The sequence below is a fragment of the Danio aesculapii genome, chromosome 10, assembly GCF_903798145.1.
Source record: "Danio aesculapii chromosome 10, fDanAes4.1, whole genome shotgun sequence".
In the NCBI taxonomy this organism is placed as follows: Eukaryota; Metazoa; Chordata; class Actinopteri; order Cypriniformes; family Danionidae; genus Danio; species Danio aesculapii.
This window is the reverse complement of record NC_079444.1, coordinates 11,383,782-11,409,959: the sequence shown is the minus strand read 5'-3', so window position 1 is coordinate 11,409,959 and position 26,178 is coordinate 11,383,782. Positions and strand designations below refer to the sequence as shown.

Genomic DNA, 26,178 nt, shown 5'->3' with positions numbered 1-26,178 from the left:
AAATTTAAGTGGATTGAACATAAAACAATTGTCCCAAAAAAACCCTCAAGAATTGTATTGTTTGAGCTCATTTTAAATATGCAATCTGAACAAACAGCTAATTTTTGAGTGTACATTTGCATTTGTTATTAAGATTTTTCTACGCTTTTGAAACGGCTCATCAAGGCTAAAAATAATAGCATATGCAATATACATATCGCAGACGTGTTATAAATTATATTTATTTTCTGTATTGGCTGTTTGTCTAAAATTGAACAAGCAGATGGGGCCTTACTACATTTAAAAACGCTGGGTTCCCCAAAATTCCTTCATGTTGTTCCAAAACAAATTGGTTAAATTAACTTTATTACTTTCTACAAATTTAGTGGACTGAACATCAAACGATTAAGATGTACAAATTGTGTTGTTTCAACTCATTTTAAATATGTAGTTTGAACAAGCAGCAAAAGTTTTTCTTTATCCCCACCTCCCCAGTAGCTGCTGTTCTGCTATCGGCTGAAGTGGCCAAAAGATGAACCCAGAGCTGAAAATAAATACTAATGTCGGGAGTTAAGACAAGAGAGGAATATGGCAACAGCCAATCAGATTCAGAATATCTGCAGAGGTTTTCACTTATTTATAGTGTTTTAAAGACTTTTTTAGTCTGAATTACAATTAATTAGATCTGAAAAATATATTTTAACTGTTTATTTTAATATCATTACATAAATTATTTAAAACCATAGCTAATAAAATACCTTTTTTTGTAGGAAAATGTTATTGATCTTATTCTAAAATGTGGAAGTGCGCTCTTTTTCATGATTGTTTTAGAACTTACGATTCAGTTGCCTATGGGAGAAATGACTAGGAATAATAAACAGCAGAAAACGGTCAAACTACTTGCTCTACAAACAAGTGTGTTCACGAATATACAGACAAAGCAGAATCATATAATAAAAAAGTCAGTTTGCAAAATTAAGCAGCATAACGAGCTGTTTTTAACATCTAAAAATGAATGTAAAAGAAACCATTAATCACAATTCTCAACAACATCACATATCGCATATTTTCCCAATTTCGTGCAGCTCTAGAATTTTAATTAGAATTTCTACTGCATACCCGGAGCTAGAGTGGGGTGAGTAACCGTGTGGTTTTGGAAATATAAAATGTACAATATTCATGTACTGATTCATTTTACTGTGAATAAACATTTGTAAATATGTAATGCATTGTTTTTACACCTTTTCTAAAGTCAGATTTAAGTACTTTTCAAGCACTCTCTAGGTGCATTTTCAAACTTTTCTAGCACTTTAAAAGTGTCAAATTACATATTTATATACGTATGCATTCTTCATCACATTACATCAGATGATATTTGCTATTCTATAGTACAGTATAGTATAGTATAGTATAGTATAGTATAGTATAATATAGTATAGTTTTCTAAGGAAAATCTGCGATGTCATTTTTGCCCCAAGTCCAACATTTAATTACTGTCATTTACTTTCTTTATTAGGATTTAATTAATTAATTTAAATTATTATTATTACCTATTTAGTAAGATAGATCACAAAAACAACAATTACTTTTTCCAAGCACTTTATCCAAAATCTAAGCACATTTTAAACCTTAAAAACACTAGATAAAAATTCAAGCTTTTTCAAGGATTTCCAGCACCAGTACAAACCCTGGTAATAACATTTAAAATGTTTGTAAATATAAGTTGCAACATATTATTGAATGAATGCAGCGCTATCGTGTAGCTAATCTCAGGTGGATCATGCCTTCAGCTTGCAAATGAAAAACTACACGAAAGAGCAATAGAATGCAGGAAATTTTCAATTTATCAAATAATCTTTCAGCCTTCAAGGTTGTAGATCATACTGTAGGTCTCAAACTAAATTCCTGGAGAGCCACAGCTCTGCACAGTTTTGCTCCAACCCTAATCAAACACAGCTGAAGCAACTAATCAAGGTGTTTAAGACTCTTTTAAACACTCGATTTAAAAGTTACATAATTGCTAACATAAATTAGCATGATTCTAGTACGAATAAGCATGTTTGCTAGCATGCTTCTAGCATAAATTAGCATGTTATTAGCGTGGTTATAGTGTGAATTAGCAAGTTGCTAGTATGTTTAAGTATGAACTAGCATGTTGCTAGTATGATTAGTATGTTTATTAGTATGTTTCCAGTATGGATTTTATATTGTTAGTATGTTAGTATGTTTCTAGTATAATTAGTATGTTTTTTAGTATGGATTGGTGTCGTTAGTATGTTTCTAGTATGGATTATTATATTGCTAATATGAATTGGTATGTTCTTAGTATGTCCAGTGTAGGCATGGGCCGGTATAAGATTCTGAAGGTATGATAACCTTGGTTAAAAATATCACAGTTTCACAGTATTGTGATTACTGCTCTAAAATATATTCTTTTTAAATGTCTAAATAAAAAAAACAACAAAAAATATACTGTATACATTTTATTTTTTTTAGATTTAAAATATTTTTCTAAATAATGAAAATGAATCATTGACTTCTGTTGTTTTTATTTATTTCAAATGATACTGTTGTCCTAAAAAGTAAAAAAAAAAAAAGGAAATAAAAAGTAAATAAAAAAAATCACATACCTTAGGAACGGTATTACAGAAAATTTTGATGGTTTAAAAACCTTGACTTTTCCAAACCACGGTATACCTTGAAAACGGTTATCGTCCCATGCCTAGTCCAGTGTAAAGTCAATGGCAGTTTTTTTATAATGGAAGTCTATGGGACAGTTGATAGAGTGCCGTAAGTGGTTGCTGTGGTGTGGCTAGTAAGTTGTAAGGTCATCAGTGATTGGTAGATTGGCAGTCTGAGTTAAATGAGCCCAACCATAAGTCTGTATGGCAGTCTGGCGCAAAGTTATGAGGTCAGAAAGTTTGGTCCAATGTTAAGTCAACCGGACTTTTCCAAATTTTCTGGGACAGTTTTGGGAAAACCAAAAGTCAGATCAGTTGGAAAAGATATAGCAACTTAATTCAGTATAGTTTGGAGGTTTAGAGTTAGATTGGAGGTTGTAGTATGAACGGTCTAGGAGGAGATGTGTTCTTAAAATAGTGTAAGAAGAAGGAGAAAAAGAAGACGGAAGACTAGTTAGTTTTAGTAGTATAACAGTATGTGTTGGCTTTCCCAAGCCATCATAATAAATAAATGAAGGACCAAATCAGTCACCAGATCTAGTGGCGTCCCCTTCGTGTAATTACAATGCAACCTAAAGATATGCCATCCTGATGCCGGGCCTAGCTGAATAAACATTTTCTATTCATTAAATATTATTGAGTGATTACTTTAAGTATGATATTCATTGCTTTATGCACCATAGTGTCTCATGGGCACCATCAAAACACAGAGAGAGATTTGCGCAAATCTGTCAATCACTTTCTATCTTGACCAACAGCGAGAGTTTTGGCATGGCTACTGTAACAGGACGCATGGAGGTGGGTGTGGCCATCTTGAATCTAAACAGATATTTGATGGAACATTCGGTTTTATTTAAAGCATTAAAACGTATATTATTTCTCAAAACTAAACTCACATTTTGTCACATTTGATATGTCAAGACTAAAAAAAATAGTAAAATACTGTAAAGATAAAGAAATTTCACTAGCTGAGATTTGTGTTTTCATACCAATGCCTAGTCAGGTATAAACCTATGGCTATGAAGAAAATAAATCTAATGTGAGACCACATTTATGCATAAATGTACAATAGTGGCAGATTCTAGAGACTGTGTAAACTACAACACTTTAAATACGCCTCCGTATTTTCTCTCTATTATAAATTAGCACTTTGCAAGGTGTAAAGGAGATGGAGCATAATGGGCTGAGGTGCAGTGAGCGGAGATAAAAGTGGATGACATCAGTCAGCAGAGTGTGTGTGTGTGTGTGTGTGTGCGCCTGTTAGTCACAAGAGTGGCAGTAAACCATCTGTCTTATATGCATAAAGGCACATATGCACGCACACACAAACATGTACATACACGCTCACACGCACCCACATTCACACACACAAAGTGAGCGAGCGAGAGAGAGAGAGTGAAAGAGAGAGGTGTACAATTTATTTAAAAGTTTATTTTATGCCATTTTGACTATTCTATGAATTCAAAGTAAATAGAATCATGCTAACGACATGCTAATTTATATTGAAATCGTGCTACATGCTAATTCATGCTAACAACATGCTAATCAATGTTAGAAACATGCTAGCAACATGCTAATTCATGCTAGAAACATGCTAACAACATGCTAATCCATGTTTGAATCATGCTAACAACATGCTAATCAATGTTAGAAACATACTAATAACCAGAGTTGGGTGTAATGCGTTCCACAGTAACGCGTTACTGTATTCTAGTTACATTTTTGAGGAATGCAGTAACGTAACGAGTCACATTTTACATTTGTGTAATTTGATTACAGTTACTATAGTCAATGTAATTGTTTTACTTGCGTTATAAATATACAATTTAGAAGAAACAAATGCTTCTTTTAAATCACATTAACCGCTGCAACGTCAGTTTATAAGCATGCGCTTTTACATTGCTGGTTGCTTCTTCAAGTTGAAATACAGACTTTGATTTCATTGAGCATAAAAAAATATTGCTGTGCAATGCAGTCTATGTCCAGTCTCCAATTGGATTCTTGTGCAGGATCGGGAGAGAAGCATAGCTGCTTATGGGGCTGTTCACATATCGCGTCTTTTGCGCACGCACATATTGGGAGCGCATATAGCGTGTCTTGCATTTCCCAAGAGCAGTCAATTAAAAAGAAACGTGTGTCATGTGACAAGAACTGACCAATCAGCTTCATACTTTGTAAGGAATATACACATTTCGGTAGACTAATTACCACAGACAAACACAGAACACCCAAACATTTCAGTGCTATTTCATACTATGGATGTCAGTGGTTAAAGGTATCCAGCTTTCTTCGCGTCCTTCTTTTGTGTGCAAAAAAAAAAAAGTTTGGAACAAGTAAATGACGAGAGAATTTTAAGTTTTGAGCAAACTATCTCTTGATGTCTTTTGAATATGTCAAGCTGCTGTGATCAACCCATTGTAATGTTTTGATGTAATGTATATTTAATGTAATGTGAATATTAAATTACTGGAAGAGCTGCAGGGTATTTTGTATTTTTATAGGTATATTTTATATGTTTTAAAAGTAACTTCAAAGTAAAGTAATTAATGTAATCCGATTACAATTTTTAAGTATTAATCAGTCATTTGTAATCGATTACTGCTAATTCATGCTATAATCATGCTAATTCATGCTACAATCATGCTAATTCATGCTAGAATCATGCTATTACCAACCACAGACACAGGGATCAACTTCAGTCTTTTAAGTGGTTACATTGTTGACTGCAGGGATCTTAAACATTCTTTTACCTAACTTGATACTTTTCCAAACTAAATAAACTACTTCCAAGAGGTTTTCTCAAGCCACCATAAAGTTTATTCTCAAACTTTAATATCTAGTTCTAAAGTTACATGTTAAAAAAAGCTAAAACGAAGTTAAAATCCCAAGATATAATCTCTGAATATTAAACAGGTATTAATTCTGAGTTTATATATCACTATTCTAAATTGTATTTTCAAAACTGTAAGATACAAACTCAATATACTACTAGAAAAAACAAGAGAATTATGGATATTTTCTAATTCTTGTAACAGTTTTTTTTTTATTTACACCATCTTGCGATTCGGTTTGGCAATCTGATTTATGAAATAAAAGTAACAAACTAAAGAAAGAGTTCAGGGACATGAAAACTCATCGTTTATTAACCCTTCACTTGTTCAAAACCTGTTTGAGTTTCTTTCAACTGTTGAACACAAAAGATATTTTGAAGAAACTGGAAACCTGTAACCATTGACTTCCATAGTATTTATTTTACAACTATGAAAGTCAATGGTTACAGGTTTTAGCTTTCTTCAATATATCTTCTTTAGTGTTCAAAAAAATAAACTGATGAAGATTCATTACCACTAAATAGTGTGAGTAAATACACTAAGTGCATAAGTACACTTACATTTTTTAACTATCCTATCCCTTTTCCCATTTTTTTTTATTTGTTTGCAGGAATACATCAACATCTCTGTGTGCTGATTGCTCAATTAACTGATTTGTTAGCAAAGAAATTGACAATATAGTAACAGTTGATGTAAAACCTCTTCAAGTCAGCACTCTTTAACAAGGCTCAAGATTTTCAGCATGAAAACATGAGCTGAATTTTTGGCTGGAAAAATACCTAAAAGCTTCTGAATAATAACAGTGAGGCTTTACTTGAGCATGATCCACTGTGTCTAAAAGCACTGGGACTGCAGGGTGAAGGAGAGAGAGTTTTACCTGGTGTCCAGCGGCGCTCACGATCCTGTGTGTGGAGAAGGGAAACGCTTCATTGCTGAGCTCTGAATCCAGCAACTCCTGCAGCAGCTCACGACTATCAACACACAAATCACACACTTTTCAAACACTTCACCAAAATCAATACTTCATCAATCAACTTTATACCAATTGCACAAGTTCAAAACTTCCCAAGAAGTGTTCAGAAATTAAATTACATTAGCATAACTAAAATAAATACATGTTTCCTCACCTGCTTCGGATGTTATCACTCGATTGAATAGACGTTATCAGTGGTTATTAGCTGATAGATATGGGCCAGGAGGGGCCTTTTGCACCTAGTACTAAGCCTTCTGCACTAAGAAGGCTGTAATCATCCATCCACATGGTTAATCAGCTATAGTAATAGAGAAGACTCCATATCTAGATCTGTTTTTACATTACTGTGATGGTTGGGTTTACGGTTGGGGTAGGGGTAGATGTTAATAAAATACAATTAATGGGAAATTTAATAAATGATTCTCGTGGTTACTCAGCTATAGTAATAGAGAAGACTTCAGATCCAGATCTGTTTTTACATTACTGTGACGGCTGGGTTTAGGGGTGGGGTAGGCATGGGCATTATTAAAATACAATTAATAGGAAATTTAATAAATAACATAAATAATACTTGTTTAATTTCCGGCAACAGCCATATGTTTAATCTGTAGCTGTTTAACCATGTGGACAGCCTTCTGAGCCTAACAGTAGGCCCCTACTGGCCCATATCTATCAACTGATAACGCCCATTAAATCGATTGATAACAGTCGAATCGGCAGGTTTCCCCCTATTTACCAAAATCAATTCTCGAGATAGCAGCTTTATACCCATAATAAAGTACAAGTTCAAATGCTCACGTGAAGCATTTTCATAAGAAGTGTTCAGAAATTAAATAAAACAAAAATTATGCAATTACATTTAATTTGAACAATATATATTTAAAAAAATGTATAAAATAAAAGGATTTGAACACTTTAGCTCCCTCGCCTACCTAATACTGTAATTTAATTTTTTAAAAATAATATACCTGAAAATAGAATAAAGATAAATCATAAGCTAAACTAAAATAAACACAGTTGCCTTCTATGAACATTCATTTAAAATAAATAAATAAAATAAAATAAGATTTAGATGTAATTTGTGAAACTGGTCTCGCTAATAAGGATCTGTACAAATAACCAAACCCCATATATTTAAAACTTTTTTATTATTTTAAATGTATTTTGCAAACAAAACGTTTCTTAAAAGACATTTAAAATTACATTAGTTTTATGTCAATATTTTAAAAAAAGGTCAAATAAATAATTAGGTAAAAACCTAACACATAAAAATGTATTTACAGAAATGTCACTAAACGACACCCATATATATATATATATATATATATATATATATATATATATATATATATATATATATAGATCTATATATATATATATATATATATATATATATATATATATATATATATATATATATATATATATATATATATATAAATAAAATCACAAAAGACTAAATAAAAGGGAGTAAATGTAAAAAGACATACGAAACTCAGCATTTTAACATAAGAGCTCTGCTTATTATTACCGCATGCTGTTTATGGAGTCCAGGAAAATGAGTCTGTTTCACCACTTAAACTCTTCTTTCCTTTTGACCAGGCCAGCCATCAGCCTCTCCATCACTGTTTCCCTCTATCAGACCTTTCTATTTTCAACCTACAGCCCTCATCTGACCTGCTCTTTTCCAGAGAGTGTGTGTGTGTACCTTGCATTCATAATGTTGTGGGGACCAGATATTCCAATAAGAAAACAGGCCCATAAACTACACAGGATGAAGTATTTGGAGAATGTAAAAATGTAGAATGCAGAAGATTGGGGTAGGGAGACAACATATACAGTCTGTACTGTATAAAATTCATTATGTCTACGAGAAGACCCCATAAAGAAATTTGTATTAGTGTGTGTGTGTGCATTGGTTTATATAGTTTGAGGACACAAAATTGTATAATGACATCGTATGTCCTAGTAATACTCTATTAAGGTGGTTTATGAGGACCCGCCTTGTTTTCTCTTAAATTCAAAATCATATTCAAAGTTTGCCACATAATTTGTGTGAGGGTTTGTTTTATGGGTATGGCCATTCACACCAAGCATGATAACTACACACAAAAAATAAAAATAATAAAGTGTATATAATATAATATAACATAACGGTACATGGTGAGAACCATATTGTTGGGATCAAAAATGAGGAAACACTCACAGCCAGTCAGAATCCACTGATATATAAAGGGCTTGCACAATTTTAAGAGCCCCAATTATGAATTATAAAAGGTCAAACTTTGGTTTTGGGAGTCTCTGACAACAGCTTGATATGGTCAAAAACTTTACTGTATTGTCTTATAAGCATTTATTTTTACCCAATGATTTTTTTGGCGAACCCCTCCTCTGCATGACGCTAATCTGTGCTTCAATGACCCAGTCTGTTGTGATTGGTCAACTACGTTTAGATGTTTATTGGGAGCTCAGAAACGCATTTAATGGATAAAATTGCGCTAGTAGCACATCGAGGACATCTGCTGGGGTAACGCTGATAAACTGCCATCAACTAAATAATAAAACTTATTTTTATCTATCGTCAGTATGGACGCAAATCTATTTATAGTTATATTTACAGTTATGGGGTGGCACGATGGCTCAGTGGTTACCACTGTTGCCTCACAGGAATAAAGTTGCTGCTTTGAGTCGCGCCTGGGTCAGCTGGCATTTCTGTGTAGAGTTTGCATGTTCTCCCCATGTTGACGTGGGTTTCCTCCAGGTGCTCTGGTTTCCCCCACAGTCCAAAGACATGCAGTACAGGTAAATAACTAAATTGGCCATAGTGTATGTGTGTGAATGTGAGGGTGTATAGGTGTTTCCCAGTAATTAGTTGCAGCTGGAAGGGAATCCGCTGTGTAAAACATGTGCTGGATAAGTTGGCGGTTTACCCCTGATGAATAAAGGGACTAAGCTAAAGGAAAACTGAATTAATGAATGAATTTCATTTTATTATCATGATTGGTGTGAACAGGACATATAATAACAGGGTTCCCACTCTTTCATGGACACCAAATTCAAGGAATTTATACTAATATTATACTAATATTTTAAATCAAGCACCTTTGTAATTCACACCCCCAGCATGTAACACCATGTCCTTCCTGTACTTAACATTTCACTTTAAATATTTACATCAAAATGTCAGTGATGATGTTTGGAATGTTATTTTTAAAAATGTTGACCGTTTTAAACAACCATTTAAGTCATGTTCAAAGAACTCTAATACGATCAGTTGAATTCTACGCTGACAATATTCAATTGCAATTTCTGAAGTATTGATAAAATGCATTATTTTTAATAGTTCATGTATAAGATTAAAAAGTAATATTTTTAAATAAAGAATGTCTTCGTTTTTTTTCCGATTAGGATTTGAAAGCAGAACAGTACAATTGGTAAAATAACACCATAATTTGAAACTGCTTTAAATTCAAGCACTATCAAGGACCTACACTGTAAAACCCCAAAAGTTAAGGTAACTCAAAACCGATTGCAACAAACCATTTAAGTAAAAAAAAACTAATTCTAATGCGTACTGTGAACTTACTCCATTTGAGTAAACGAAGCAATTGGAGCACAGTAAAACCCAATAAATGAAGAAAACTCAAACCAAATGAGTACTGTAAAACCCAATAAGTTAAGGCAACTCAAACTTCCTCGTTTGAGGAAACTAATTGCTACAAACCATTTGAGTTAAAAAAAACTAATCTATACGAATACTCTGAACTTACTCCATTTACGTAAACAAATAAATTGGAGCACAGTAAAATTCAATAAATGAAGAGAACTCAAACCAACTGAGTACTGTAAAACTCAGTAAGTTAAGGCAACTCAAACCATTTGAGGAAACCAATTGAAACAAACCATTTAAGTTCAAAAACTAATCCTAATGAGTACCGTGAACTTACTCCATTTGAGTAACAGAAGCAATTTGAGCACAGTAAAACCCAATAAATGAAGAGAACTCAAACCAACTGAGCAATGTAAAACTCAATAAGTTAGGGCAACTCAAACCGATTGAAACAAACTATGCCGAGGGGGCTGGGCCAAGAGCCGTGTGAATGGAATGAGGCCGCCACGTAAGTGGATTCACCTGTGGCGCGCACTGGCCTCGAATCCCACGGAAGGAGCTCTGGACTATAAGAGGAGGAACGATGGCAGAGGAAGCCGAGAGAGAACCAGGCCCAGACAAATTGTTTTACTTTTGTTTTCAGTTTGACGGCAGTCTCCGTGAGGTGGTGTCGTCCGTTTGTTTTGGTTTAGACGCCAGTCTCCGTGAGGAGCTGCCGTCCCTTTTATTAATAAATATCTAAAAAACTCCTTCTTCCCGGCGGCCAGAGGGCTTTAAACTTCATTACACAAACCATTTAAGTTAAAAAACTAATCCTAATGAGTACTGTGAACTTACTCCGTTTGAGTAAAAGAAGCAATTTGAGCACAGTAAAACCCAATAAATGAAGAGAACTCAAACCAACCAAGTACTGTAAAACTCAATAGGTTAAGGTAACTCAAACCTCCTCATTTGAGGAAACCGATTTCTACAAACCATTTGAGTTAAAAAAACGAATCTATACAAGTACTGTGAACTTACGCCATTTAAGTTGAAGTAATTCATTCATTCATTTTCTTTTCGGCCTAGTTCCTTTATTTATCAGGGGTCACCACAGCGGAATGAACCCGCAACTTATCCAGCATATGTTTTACACAGCGGATGCCTTTCCAGCTGCAACCCATCACTGGGAAATAAGTTGAAGTAATGAGATATTCAATCAATTCATTACCTTCAACACTGAGCTCAAAACTCTTTTCAAATGAGTAGAATTAACTTTCAGTACATTTTGAGTTAACTACACTCATTTCATTTGCTAAAGTTGACTGTTGGATTTTACAGTGTATGTTTGTTTTTAAGGACTTTCCAGGCCTTGAATTCATATGTCTGTGTAAAATACTTTTGTCTCATAAACCCTATACAAATATGTGTGTGTGTGTGTGTGTGTGTGCGTGTGTGTGTGTGCACGCGCATGTTTGTATGTGCGCCATGGACTTGCTCTGTCTGCATCATTTGGACTGACAGGAACAGCTTGGCCTGTTTTGCATTAGCATGTGTGTTAACAAAAGCAGGAGGAGGCCTGACGGATGTTTGCTCCAGAACAAGAGTGTGTGTTAGGCCTCACAGTACAGAGATCATCGAAAAAACACACACTGAAGAACATGACATCTGTGTGGGCAGAAAGAACAGAGCAGAAACAGGGCTGGAAAAGGTGAAGGAGGAGGAAAAGAGTCAGGGGAGAGATGGAAATGATGGAGGTGCAGGGCAATGTTTCTGAGAGACCACATCATTTATGCTTGTATGGGTGCGCCTGTGTGGTGTGTGTGAGAGTGGGTTGTGTGCATGTCTGCGTTTGCTGTTTGCATATGTGTGTGTGTGCGTGGATTTGTGTCATGTACTGTATGTATATCATGCATCTCTGTACAATATGTGTACATTCTGTATGCATGTGTGTGTACTGTGTTTGTGTTGTGTGTGCTATTTGTATGTGTGTGTGTGTCCCTGTGTTGTTTATGCATCTCTGTAAAGTGTGATCTGTGTTTGTCGCATGTGTGCTGAGTGTATAACTGTGTCGTGTGTGCATTTGTCTGTACTGTGTGTGTGTGTTGTGTGCATGCTGTATGTGTCTGTGTTGTGTAAGTGTGTGTGCATGTGTGTCGTACTGTATGCATATTTGTGTATCACTGTAAGGTATGCGGTGTGTTGTGTGTATGTGTACATTCTGTATGTGTGTGTGCTGTGTTTATGTGCTTTGCATGTTGTTTGTATGCATGCGCGTCTGTGTGTGTCTGTGTTGTGTATGCATCTCTGTAAAATGTAAATTTTGTGTGTCGCATTTGTGCTGTGTGTGCATTTGTGTGTGGTGTGCATGCTGTGTGTGTCTGTGTAGTGTAAGTGTGTGTGTGCTGTGCATGTGTGTCATGTACTGTAGGCATATCTGTGTATGTGTGTATCTCTGTACTGTATGTGTGTGTGTGTTGTATTTATGTGTTGTGTGTGCTGTTTATGCATCTCTGTAAAGTGTGGTTTGTGTATGTGTGTGTTGCATGTGTGTTGTGTGTACATATGTCTGTGCTGTGTGTGTTCTGCGTCTGTCTGTTGTGTGCTTGCTGTGTGCGTCTGTGTGGTATGTATATCTGTGTATGTGTGTATCTCTCTGTGCGGTATGTGGATGTGTTGTGTGTATGTGTATATTCTGTATGTGTGTGCGCTGTTTATGTGTTGCGCGTGTTGTTTGTTTGCGTGTTTGTTTCTGTGTTGTGTATGCATGACTGTAAAGTGTGATTTGTGTGTGTGTGTGTGTGTGTCACGTTTGTTGTGTGTGCTGAGTTTATATGTGTTTTGTTTGTGCATTTGTCTGTAATGTGTGTAGTGTGTGTCTGTCTGATGTGTGCATGCTACGTATCTGTGTTGTGTGTGTGTGCTGTGTGTCATGTACTGTAGGCTTATCTGTGTATGTGTGTATCTCTGTACAGTATGTGGGTGTGCTGTGTGTATATTCTGTATGTGTGTGTGCTCCGTTTATTTGTTGTGTGTGCTGTTTGTATGTGTGTATGTGTTGTGTTTGCATCTCTGAAAAGTGTGATTTGTGTGTGTGTGTGTGTGTGTTTGTGTGTGTGCCACATGTGTGTTGTGTGTGTCAATTGTGTATGTGTGCTGTTTGTGCATTTGTCTGTGCAGTGTCTGTGCTGTGTGTCTGTGTTGTGCACGCGTGTCATTTATTGTATGCATATCTGTGTATGTGTGTATCTCTGTATTGTATGTGGGTCTGTTGTGTGTATCTGTACATACTGTATGTGTTTGTGTTGTTTGTAAGAGTGAGTGTGTCTGTGTTGTATATGCATATCTGCAAAGTGTGATTTGTGTGTCTGTATCCTGTTTGTTGTGTATGTTGAGTGTATATCTGTGCTGTGTGTGTGTTGTGTGACTGTATGTTGTGTGTCTGTGTTGTGTAAGTGTGTGCGCGTGCTGTTTGTGTCTGTTGTGCATGTGTGTCATGTACTGTATGCAAATTTGTGTATCTCTGTAAGGCATGTGGGTGTGTTGTGTGTATGCGTACAATCTGTATGTGTGTGCGCTGTGTTTGTGTTTTGTGTGCTTTTTGTATGCGCGTGTGTGTGTATATATGTGTGATGTGTGTGCTGATTTGTCTGTGTTGTGTGTGTTGTGTGCATGTGTGTCATGTACTGTATGCATATCTGTGTATCTCTGTAAGGTATGTGTTGTGTGTATGTGTATATTCTGTATGTGTGTTGTGTTTATGTGTTGTGTGAGCTGTTTGCATGCGTGTGTTTGTGTTGTGTTTGCATCTCTGTAAAGCGTGGTTTGTGTGTGTGTATGTGTATTGTATGTGCCAAGTGTATATGTGTGTGTTGTTTGTACATTTGTCTGTGCTGTGTGTATGTTGTGTGTGTCTGTGTTGTGCACATGTGTCATTTATTGTATGCATATCTGTGTGTGTATCTGTATGTGGGTGTTTTGTGTGTATGTGTAGATACTGTATGTGTGTGTGCTGTTTATGTGTTGTGTGTGTTGTTAGTATGAGTGCTTGTATCTGTGTTGTGTATGCATCTCTGTAAAGTGTGATTTGTGTGTGTGTGTGAGTGTGTGTGTGTGTATCACGTTTGTTGTGTGTGCTGAGTTTATATGTGTGTTGTGTGGGCATTTTTCTGTGCTATGCGTGTTGTGTGCATGCTACGTATCTGTGTTGTGCATGTGTGTCATGTACTGTAGGCATATCTGTGTATATGTGTATGTCTGTAGAGTATGTGGGTGTGTTGTGTGTATGTGTACATTTTGTATGTGTGTGTGTGTGCTCTGTTAAGGTGTTGTGTGTGCTGTTTGTATGCATGTGCATGTGTTGTGTTTGCATCTCTGTGATTTGTGTGTGTGTGTGTGTGTGTGTGTGTGTGCCGTGTGCATTGTGTGTGCTGAGTGTATATGTGTGCATTTGTCTGTGCTGTGTGTTCACAGTCCGTCTGTTGTGTGCATGCTGTGTGTGTCTGTGTTGTGTAAGTGTGTGTGTGCTGTTTATATGTGTGTGTGTGTGCTGTGTATGCATCTCTGTAAAGTGTGGTATGCGTGTGTGTGTTGCATGTGTGTTGTTTGTACATTTGTCTGTGTTGTGCATATGCTGTGTGTGTCTGTGTTGTGTAAGTGTGTGTGTGCTGTTTATATATGTGTGTGTTGTGTATGCATCTCTGTAAAGTGTGGTATGCGTGTGTGTGTTGCATGTGTGTTGTTTGTACATTTGTCTGTGTTGTGCATATGCTGTGTGTGTCTGTGTTGTGTAAGTTTGTGTGTGCTGTTTATATGTGTGTGTTGTGTGTGCATCTCTGTAAAGTGTGGTTTGTGTATGTGTGTGTTGCATGTGTGTTTTGTCTGTGCTGTGCGTGTTGTGTGTCTGTCTGTTGTGTCCACGCTGTGTGTGTCTGTGTTGTGTAAGTGTCTCGTGTAAGCATGTCTGTGCTTGTGTTGCATATTTCTTTACAGTATGTGCTCTGTGTTCGTTGTGTGTATATATGTTGAGTTTGTGTTGTGTATCTCTGTAAAGTGTGTGTGTAGTGTGAGTGTGTTGTATGTGTGTATGATTGAGGCAAGTCTCCTCCTCTCCTCCCACTCAACCATCAGTCTGTTCACTGAACCACAGAGGCCAACAACCACTCTAATTATACAGTGTGTGTGCGTGTGTGTGTGTGTGTGTGTGTGTGTGCGTCTGAATCTCATTAGATGCTCTGCCTTTCCTTTAGCACTGTCAGTTAAGCAAGGATCAGATATAGTCTTAATGAAATCACTTTTCACCACAGAGCACAAATGAGGAGAAGTGAAGCGAGGCACTCAACCAAAACAAGTTGAAAATCTTGATGCGAACAAAATGTACTAATTAATATCGAGCCATTTTTTTATTCCGAAATGAAAATGCTTTAGGGCCATAGACTGACAAAAAGACAGCCACACAGAAAGACAGAAATCATCTTCTTGCTTTTGTTTTGTGGAAAACACAGTGATCAGAATTACACAACATCAATAATTGTAACAAGCAGAAAGATTGCAACTAAATTTCTGAAGGTTCCAGCAATCAGAAAAAAAAAAAATTAGTAGGATAAATAAATTCAGGACATACAGTATGCGGCCACGGGCATAACTTAGTCTCTCATAGACATCACTAGTCTCTCACAAACACTAGACTCACAGAGACTAGTCTCTTTCTCTCTCGCTCTGCTCTTCTTCAGTCTCTTTCACAGTTAACTAAGGCCCAATCCCAATTCTACCCCTTAGCCCTTCCTGTTCCTCATTTTGCACGTTCACGTGAAACGATAGGGGTGTCCTAATTCTCTTTAGCTAGAAGGCGTAGGGCTAAGGGGAAGCGCTAGATAGCCCTTGAAATGGATAGCCACAGAAATTTCCTAGAATACACGATCTACAATGATAGCATGGCTGCACATGGACGTCATTAGATGCACAAATTAGTATTTTTTTGTCATTATTACGAATTTTTATAGCAAACAAGCGTATGTTTTAATACATTCATAACCGCATTCGTGTTTTACCATCATGTTTAAAAAAAAACCCCACTAAATTAAAAAATTTTAAATTTTGCTATCTATAATCCCAAATCATAACTCCTGTATAGCAGTATCACAACATTCTGACACTCGATGACACTCGAATCCCCTGTCAGAAAAGTCTAGTGGCTGGGAATGAGGTTTTTACAGTGTCTGCTATAATGTTAATGCTGTTTTTGTGTGTTTACATAGATGAAAATGGTCATGGCGTAAATGCACAGTACAGATATGAACTTATTGCCACATAATATTGTTTTGATAACATAATATATGCCTTTAGTGATTTTCTGAAGATAAATAGCAAAAAAAAAAAAAAAACGCAATTGGAATAACTACAGCAGTTGCGACTGTCTGATCTCATATGAAGCAAGAGATCGCAATGAAATATGATGCCGTGTGCAGGTGTTGTAGTGCTGCCCCATATCTAAAGGTAAAATTTTAAGCCCTTCCCTTTCACACTGTTATTTCTGTTTCAAGGTTAAGGGGTAAAGGTAAAAATAAAATTGGGATTGGGGCTAACTCTAGTGTTTCTTAACCATAACATTGTCACAAGTAATTTTCCAGAGATTTTTCAATCAGGTTCAGGTCAGGACTCAAGGCTGCCATTTCATTATTTCAATGTTTTCAGCTTCAAATTAGAATTTTTTAAATACCTATATCCAACAACTACCTTACTAACTATTAACATGCAGCAAAGTAGCACATTCCTTGACAAAAGTCTTGTCGTCCATCCAAGTTGTAAGAGCAGCAAATAATAACTTGACTTCAAGTTGATCATTTGGAAAAGTGGCAGAAGGCAGATTTTTCAGATGAATCCTCTGTTGAACTGCATCCCAATCATCACAAATACTGCAGAAGACCTATTGGAACTCGCATGGACCCAAGATTCTAATAGAAATGAGCCAAGTTTGGTGAAGGAAAAATCATGGTTTGGGGTTGCCTTCAGTATGGGGGCGTGCAAGAGATCTGCAGAGTGGATGGCAACATCAACAGCCTGAGGTATCAAGACATTTGTGCCACCCATTACATTACAAACAACAGGAGTAGGCAAATTCTTCAGCAAGATAGGACTTGTTCTCATACTTCAGCCTCCACATCAAAGTTCCTGAAAGCAAAGAAGGTCAAGGTGCTCCAGGATTGTCCAGCCCAGTAACCGGACATGAACATTATTGAGCATGTCTGGGATAAGATGAAGGAGGAGGCAATAAAGATGAATCCAAAGAATCTTGATGAACTCTGGGAGTCCTGCAAGAACGCTTTCTTTGCCATTCCAGATGACTTTATTAATGAGTTATTTGAGTTATTGCAGAGATGTATGGATGCAGTCCTCCAAGATCATAGGAGTCATACACAATATTAATTCTTTTCCCACTGCACCATGACTTTATATTCTATACTGTACATTATTTCTGTTAAGTAACAAGACTTTTGTCTAAGCAAATTCAGACCTGTCCTAATTGAATAATTAAAAAACAAGGCATGATCATATTTTATTTTGGTGAAATAAACATAATCTAGAGGTCATTGCCTTTCATATTAGCCACTTCTGATGCCAAATGATCAATTAGAAGTCAAGTTTTTATTTGTTGTTCCTAAAACTTGGATAGGCAACTAGACTTCTGTCAGGTAGTGTAACTCAATTTGGCTAAAAGTCTTAGTTAATGGTTTATTAACAGTGAAAATTGTTAAATTAAATTAAAGTCTGAGCGATATATATCCAGGCTCCTCTAATTCATGTAATTTGACAATCAAGCTAAAAATTAATCAAAATAAAAATTCATACACTTTAAACACTATGCTAGTTGTTCTATGATTAAACTAAACAGTTTTGTGTGGGGAATAAAACATTCACTTTCACTGTTTGGAAAACTTCACAGCCTGGACATTCTCCAGATAATACAGCAAATAAATAATCATAATAACAATAACATGAAATGAATTTTAATTGCAACAGTATTTTCAAATCACTTTTCACTTCAGTACGTTGCAAACGCAGCCTTGGAAGCGTGTATGTAGATGACAATACAGCCAATATTCACACTTCAGCAGTCGACATAAGAACAGTCACTCGCTCCGCTAACACTGCATAAATCTCACCGCCGTCCTGACACAAACCCATACTGTATGACACCAGGATCATTTCAATATGCATCTAACCAAAGGTGGCTCATAACATCTTCGCTCAAACACACTGCATCTAATAAGCATCACCCCCTAAACAACATATACTGTACGCATTGACAAACAACACGATTTACACAACATCCTTTGCTGTTCCAGGAGCATCACAAAATGTTGAGGCTGGAAGATGTCGTAACTTCGGTAAATCACATTTTGTGGGAGGAAAGCAGAGTTTTTCATTGTTATGCTGTAATTCTAGCAAAAATATTGAGGAGGATTTTCACGAGGACAAGGCCAGCCGTAAAAATCACAGACGGCACATCATTACTCAGAGACTTATTTTATAATATTTCATCAGCTGTATCTACATTCACATTCCAATCCCTGGTTCCAGATGACATTAATCTACTGTTTGAATGAATTGAATAAATGATACCCATATGCACTATATTTACTGTATATACACATATTTAACATACTGTAAAAAAACAAATAAACAAACTCCAATATTATTCAAATGTTAAGAAATCTTGAGCTTCAGTAGAGAGTTTAGAGCTGCTGGATTTACAAATTCACAAATTTTTGTAAGTAAGTGGCTGTTTAACTGGAAAAAGTATAAGGTGAATGTTCTATTTTTACCTATATAGTGTGCATCTGCTGTGAATAAAACATATTATGAGATTGTGTAAAATAATTATAATTGCCAGCTCTATAGAGATTAGCGTGTGTTTCACAAATCATAAATGATTTGCTTTAAATAAAATAAAACAAACGTTACATCGTTGAAATGTTTTGAGGTTGATAGGTTTTGAGCTTTGACAAGTTATGCAATTTTCTTTCTCTGGCTCAGACAAAAATTGCTTCATGGCAAAGGAGCATGGCAGTTCTTATACACCATCTAAAGCTGCGGTCACACTGCACTTTTGGCCCCATAGACTTCCATTTATATGCATGTGAATGCAGCTGACAGGAAACTTGTGCGCATGTTTCACATGTTGCTGCATTCCAAAGTTCAAGCTTGGTAAAGTCTGACCTGTAAAATCGTATCACGTAATTGCATGAGACCAATCGAAGATCAAAACATGACCTCTCTGTACAGAAATTATAAATGTGGAGCAATTGCTTGCTTTATTGATATCAATTATCGACAGAATTTCACACTCTGCCCTGCAGAGTTTAGGTCCAACCCTGCTTCAACACACTTACCTATAAGTTTCAAATAAGCCTGAAGGACTTGATTAGTTTGATCAGGTCTGTTTAATTAGGATTAAATCTAAATTGTTCAGGACTGTGACCTAATCTGTTGTTTAAACCAGTGGTCCTTAACCTCTGGGCCACGTACCGGTACCGGGCCACACAAGAAATAATTAATTATTTCAGCTTTATTTATTATCGGAGTCTGAACGATATTTTATTTAGAAAAATGACTGTATTCTCTCACTTACATCTCGGTTACTTGAGCACCCAAATTTAACCCACAAGCAGCAAAATGTAAAAAAGAAAAAGACGTCTTTGGAAAGTTTGGAAAGGGAAAAGGCCCAGTGAAGGACCCGCAAACTGGCAAGGAATGGATCGGCAACCCATTTGTCAATAAATCAGGTGATTTGATGTCTGTGCCAGAAGGTCAACTGTTGAAGATCGCTAATAACGTTCGCGACTTTTCTAGAATTCGCGCAAGTTCGTTATTTCCAATGGAGGTGCTCGGCTTGCGCAGCATGCTAAATCAGCCTTGAAGCACTCGCGCCTTCCAGACGCACACAGATAAATGAATGTCGGGAGCCCAGTCACGTGACAAGAACTGACTTATCAGCTTCAGCTTGTATCAAATATACACATTTCTGTGAACTAATTATCTCAGACAAACACAAAACTCACAAACACTGCAGTGCTTTGTAATTTTCTCCATAAATAAAACTTATATCAGAGTGACTATATTTTGTCAGCTTGTCATCTTCCATCCAGAAAATGGTTGATGGTCGCCTAACATACTACGAACCACCACCCAACCCCAACCCCCAACATTTAAACAAATTTAATTAAATCAATCAAACTAATCTTGTCACTATTTTTACATGAATTGACTTTTTATATGAATTGAATAATTCCTGTTTGTGAATCGGCGGCTGTTACTTTTCACTGGGAAATTTCATTTTATTTGAACAGGCCATATAATAACAAACTCACAGCGCTCCTCGTCTGACAGGTATTTTGGCCAGAAAGCAGAATCGCGGCGGTAGCTGCTTTTCATTGTTTGTCTTATTTATAATATTTTCCCCCAAATTTTCTCAAAATTCTCACTTTTGCACACTACACTACCGCTACCTCAGCTCTACTCTGATCGCTAGCAGACTGGCAGTGTCTCTGAACCACTCACATCTTGCGCATGTGCAGTTTAGAAGGAACGTTCCATTATTCATGGGGGCTCCTGGTTTTGAAAAGTAGTAATAACGTTGAAAAGCTTCTTGGCATTGGTCAGAGCACCCTAATCCTCCTTAGCCCTAAGCGCCTGCTTACCTCTCTTATTGGTTAAGTCTGCCCCTGGCTACAGACTCTAAATGCAATAAGTTGTTTTGGCCATATTAAACGCACATTCTGACCAAACACAGAAAACATAATGAACACAGTTGTTTTTACAGCTTTTTTGGCAAACAAATGCGTACTTAGATTGTTGTTTTATTACAGTTAAACCAGTGAAGTCACATGGCATTGACAATGTTTTTTTTATGGACTTTTAATGTCTCACGATCATATCTGTGTATGGAGGATGAGAGAGCTCCTGGATTTCATCTAAAATATCTTAATTTGTGTTCAGACTGGGGATTGGAAAGACATGAGGGTGAATAATTAATAACAGAATGTAATTTTTTTTGGTTGCAAGAACTATTTAAGCACGCATGACAGCATTTAAATTTAAGTGAACAAAGTGTGCAGCTGATTCTGAATCGCTAGACAGCGAAGCTTTCAGACTGGAATGACTGTAACAATGAAAGTCTCCAGTCCCCGCAGTTACTACTGAACAAGAGAGAGAGAGAAGCGAGAGCTCATGTAGACGGCGTGGGATTGAAACTAGCTAGTGTTCATTAGAAACACACCGCTATTCTAATTAGGATGTGACGGAGCAGAGCTGACAGGAGCCACTGGCCTCTCCAAAGCCATGAAGATCATGATGAAGGAGAAGGAGATTTCACAAAGCTACTGACTCTTTCATCTGGCTTTCATCTGGACATAAGAGGAAAAGGACTAAAGGACAAAGTCGAAGGACACACTGTTGTGATGAGCAAAGCAGAAGTGCTTGAAAGAGCTCACAGAACGAAAAACCTTATTTGCCTTGATCTTTTGAAACAAAAATAAAGTTTCAGAACTACTTTCAGAATTCTGGATCAAAAAATAAGATTGATTAAAAAAAAGCTGCAAAGATTACTTGTTCTGAGATCTCTATATCTGTATCTATATCTAAAGGGCTTTATTTTGAGAAAACAATGAACAAAGCATCTTTTTGGTTATTTTATGTTAAAAAAATGCCTCTGAATGGCAAATTTTTTATTTAAATTGGGATGAAATGTCATCATAAATTTACAGAATACAACCAATGTTGTCATTAAGCACTTTTTTGCATTAAATGTGACATACTCTGTGAAAACTCAGCTGAAGTATTTTTAGTTCTACAAAATTTCATTCTACACAATGTAAACAATATTTTGTGACATCTAGGCTCATAGCCAGGGTGGGTTCAGAAGACCCATCCCTTACTTGTCCTACTTTGACTGCTATGCCATCATAAATAGTGAAAATAATCCATAAAAAACGCTTTAAGACCACGGAATCCTCTGTTGGCTGTCGCTTCGGTGTGACTTCAGCTAATCAGTTGGCCAACAAATATTTTCATTTTATAATCTGACGTAAGAGAAGCCATCTTTCGCCACTGTATTGTTGTTAAATAGAGAAAACATTTTTCAAGTAACTTTTGTTTTAAATCTTGGACCTTATTCTTAAAACAAAAAACAACCAATAAAAAGGCGGCTCATATTAAAGTTAATTTGAACATTATTTTGGCGATTGTTGTTATCCATGATTTTTCAAATATACTTTCTTTATTTTACAAAAGAGGCTAGTAAAATTGTGAAGCTCTACATTATTATTATTAATAATAATATTATTATATAACAATTTTTTTGATTGAAATGGCCAAATTCTGGAATTTTGAAAAATAAATGACAATAGTTTTTAGACTACAGTTTTTAATTTAAAACTTTAAAAAAAGTATTTTTTCCTTATTTCTTTATTCTAAATCTTTGGGAAATATTTTTGGTAATCCAGTTTTTAAAAAGTACTTCAAATATCACTAAAATGCATTATTAAAATCCCATAATTAAACAGAAAATGTGGCGAATAACTGCAAAAAGGTCAATTTTTGGAGAAAAAAAGAACCACCCCTTTCACCAGGCTGCCTACGGGACTGACATCATAACCTTCATATGTTTAATATTGACTGAGTTAGGCCAGGTCAAATATTTGCTTAATTATAGACTAAGAAAATCACCTTTTGAAGAAATTCCAACTTAAAAGTCCCGTGAAGTGCTTTGAAATTAGCATTTTTTGAAAACTGAAAAACAAAGAAAGGTCCGGGACAAAGTAGCTCCTCCCCTTAAAAAAAAACAGCCAATAGCATTTTGTTTTATCACTGCTCTGCCAGCAAAAGAGCATAGAACCACCATGAGGCGACACTCTAGTGCGATTTGGGAAACAGCCACTAGTGTCAAGTGGTGGCCATTTTGAAATGAAAATTCCAATAGAACAACAGCATATTATATATAAGTCTGTAGAATAAATGGCTAAAAGTGTAGATGATTGTGATAATAAGTGTTGTATTGTTGTCTTTCAGGTTGTATCTCAGCTTTAATGCGCTTTTTAAATAAATAAATAAATAAATAAAAAACAAAGCAGCTGCTTGCCATCGCGACAGCAATAAGATCCAATGGACGGCAGATCGCTTTCACTCCAAAATGGAGGAATCGCGGGGCTGTTGATGGGAGCTGCTGCTGCAATGGAACGTTCTATTGAGTGTTGCCTCTTGGTGATTCTATGCTCTTTGCTGCCAGTGAGAGAGGTTGAGCTCAAGCGCATCAAATAAAAAAGCAAATGAGAAGGGGGCGGGGCATGTCAGACACTGGAGAGCATTTCATTGGTCAACATTTGATGAGAAACTGAAGTGTGAAGTGACGTGAAAAAAATGTTGATCCATTTAGGTGGAGGTGACAAACTGCAAGATTTACTTGTTTATATCAGTTTTATATCTACCAAACTAGCTTATAGATATCCTTGAAGACTTACATACTGATACTAACATCTAAAAATACTTTATTTTAATTTCACTGGACCTTATATTTACTTATAGAAAAGCTTATTTTTCAAACTGTGACATGTCTGAACCATAATTACCGTGACTAAGAGACATACCAACTTAAAGCTGCGATTTACCCGTATTCAATAATATGTAACCTGTAAGGGGAAAATTCTTAAATTTTATAAAACAGGTATAATGTATATGTGAAGCCTTAAAAAACAATTTGGGGTGGTAAAACAGCAGGGTTTTTTTTGTAAAATCAAACATCAGTAAAAAAAAAATGCTAATTAATAAATGATAAATATAATATAAACACAAAATCCCAACCTCTTTCTGGGTTTTGATATGACAAGATTAGTTTATTAAGACAAGTTTATTATAGTTACAGTATGCTGTAGCATTTATTAACAAAGAGCTGCAGAAATAGGCTGCTATAACGGGCTCCTACATAGAGAAACTTAAAATTTCAAGAGATCTCTTACATTATTTTTCCATATTCAATACAGTGATAAAATATGTGAGGGAACTTCACTTGCCACTAATTTGCCTTATGTATTATAATTATTTTAGCTCATGTCAGTAATATGCTAAGGTTATACTGCTCATTTAATTTCAATTTAATATAATTTATGCAGATTAAGCAAACCCCCTCAGAATTTATTAATCCATTCTACTATTTTTTCCAACATCTCTTCATTGTTTTCCTTATTACACCTCTAAGTCGCTTCATAATGAACGGCCATTTGACAATATTTGATTTATGGCTCTTTTTCCATCTATTTCCTGCAGTTTACAGGGCAGACAGCGTGTGAAATGGTTTCAGATGTCCTGCGGTGCATGTAATTACTGTATAGAGCACCACATCCAGAGAAAAAAAAGAGAAAGGAAAAGGTGAATCTGTCACAATTATCCGATGGAGGAGTCTCCAAGATGCTGCCTTATTGCATATTGAAATAAAGATAAACTACAATTATAACAAAAAGAAATAATATTGTTGGAACCTTTTTTTCCACTGCTGATGTATTATTAATATAGCTATCACTATTACATATTTTTTCATGTTTTATATTTTAATTGAATTATAATGTGCAATATCTATCATGTTTTATTTAGAACAATAAAACCTTGTTTATGATTTTTTTATACATTTGTTATTTATATATTTTTTATTTATACTTTTTTGTATTATTTATTCATAAATGCAATATTTCACATTAGTGAAACCACTTTTGTGTAAGTTACTTTAAAAAGTAATAGATTACAAATTATTGATTAATACTGGAAAATTGTAATCTGATTACATTACTAATTACATAATGTTAAAAAGTAATCAGATTACTAATTACTTTACTTTGAAGTTATTTTTAAAACATATAAAATATTTCTATAAAAATACAAAATAAACCTGAAAAGAAGACATTTAGAAGAAAACTAGATTCCCGTAGCCATTGACTTCCATAGTATGAAAAAGCACTGCAGTGTTTGGGTGTTTTGTGTTTGTCTGAGGTAATTAGTCTACCGAAATGTGTATATTCCAAAGTATGAAGCTGATCGATCAGTTCTTGTCACGTGATTGGGGTTTACAACTGGGTGCATCTAGGAAATGCAATGCACCTATAATATGCGCTCCTAATATGAGCGTACGCACAAAAGACATGATATGTGAACAGCCCCATAAGCAGCAACGCTTCTCTTCATATTCACAAGATACCTTCACTCCTGATCCTGCACAAAAAATTTCAATTTAGCCTGTTTAGGCTGAGTTGGACCGTCGTGTTTCTGGGCGCCGGCGTCATCCTTGAACAGAATGCTTCATGTTCAAGTGCTTAAATATGTTGCTGATCGAGTTAAAAGTAGTTGAAAGTTCTTTATAGACTGGACATAGACTGCATTTCACAGCAATATTTTAGTTTTTACGCTCAATGAAATCAAAGTAATGTCTGTATTTCCATTTGAAGCAACCACTCTCGTCAGCAATCATCTCAGCTTTCCTTCTCCAGCAATATAAAAGCGCATGCTTGTTAACTGACGTTGCCGTGAAAAATGTGATTTTTCTTCTTTCTTCCAAAAACAGTCAAATTACACAAATTTAAAATGTAATTCGTTACATTACTGTGGAACACGTTACACCCAACTCTGTTAAAAACCTTTAAAAATCCCTCTGGGACTGAAAAATTGACCTAAATACAGGGAATGAAATAATACAAAATGTAAAAAAAAATTATAAAATGTACATAAATACATGCAGAGGCCATTTCGGAATCCTATAGTTGTTTTTTAGACAATTTCCTCATTTTATTAGATCTTGCTTATACACATTATAACAGATCATAAAAGAATGAACATCGTAAGCATATTGGCTGCCTTATCTGTATTAGCCAGTAAATGCTTATTTTTAATGTTACTGTATCGTTATTATTCGTTTTTGGCTCTGAAAAATTGGTTATGAATCACCTAATACAAATTTAGATAATTTGCATTATTATTTACCATTTTGAGAGGATTTTACAAAATTATGCAATAGAGCAGGGAAAAGAAGTATTTAACACGACAGTTTTTCTCAGAAAACATATTTTTAAAGGTGCCGCTGACTTG

At 35.6% G+C, this 26,178-nt stretch overlaps 1 protein-coding gene across 1 annotated transcript in view; it reads right to left on the bottom strand.

The window, feature by feature from the left end:
• sardh (sarcosine dehydrogenase) overlaps nt 1–26,178 on the bottom strand; it is a 150,518-nt gene that overhangs the window by 30,823 nt on the left and 93,517 nt on the right. Inside the window, exon 18 of the mRNA XM_056466759.1 lies at nt 6,369–6,462. Within this exon, the coding sequence (XP_056322734.1) occupies nt 6,369–6,462 (94 nt within the window). The remainder of the gene's footprint in view (nt 1–6,368; nt 6,463–26,178) is intronic.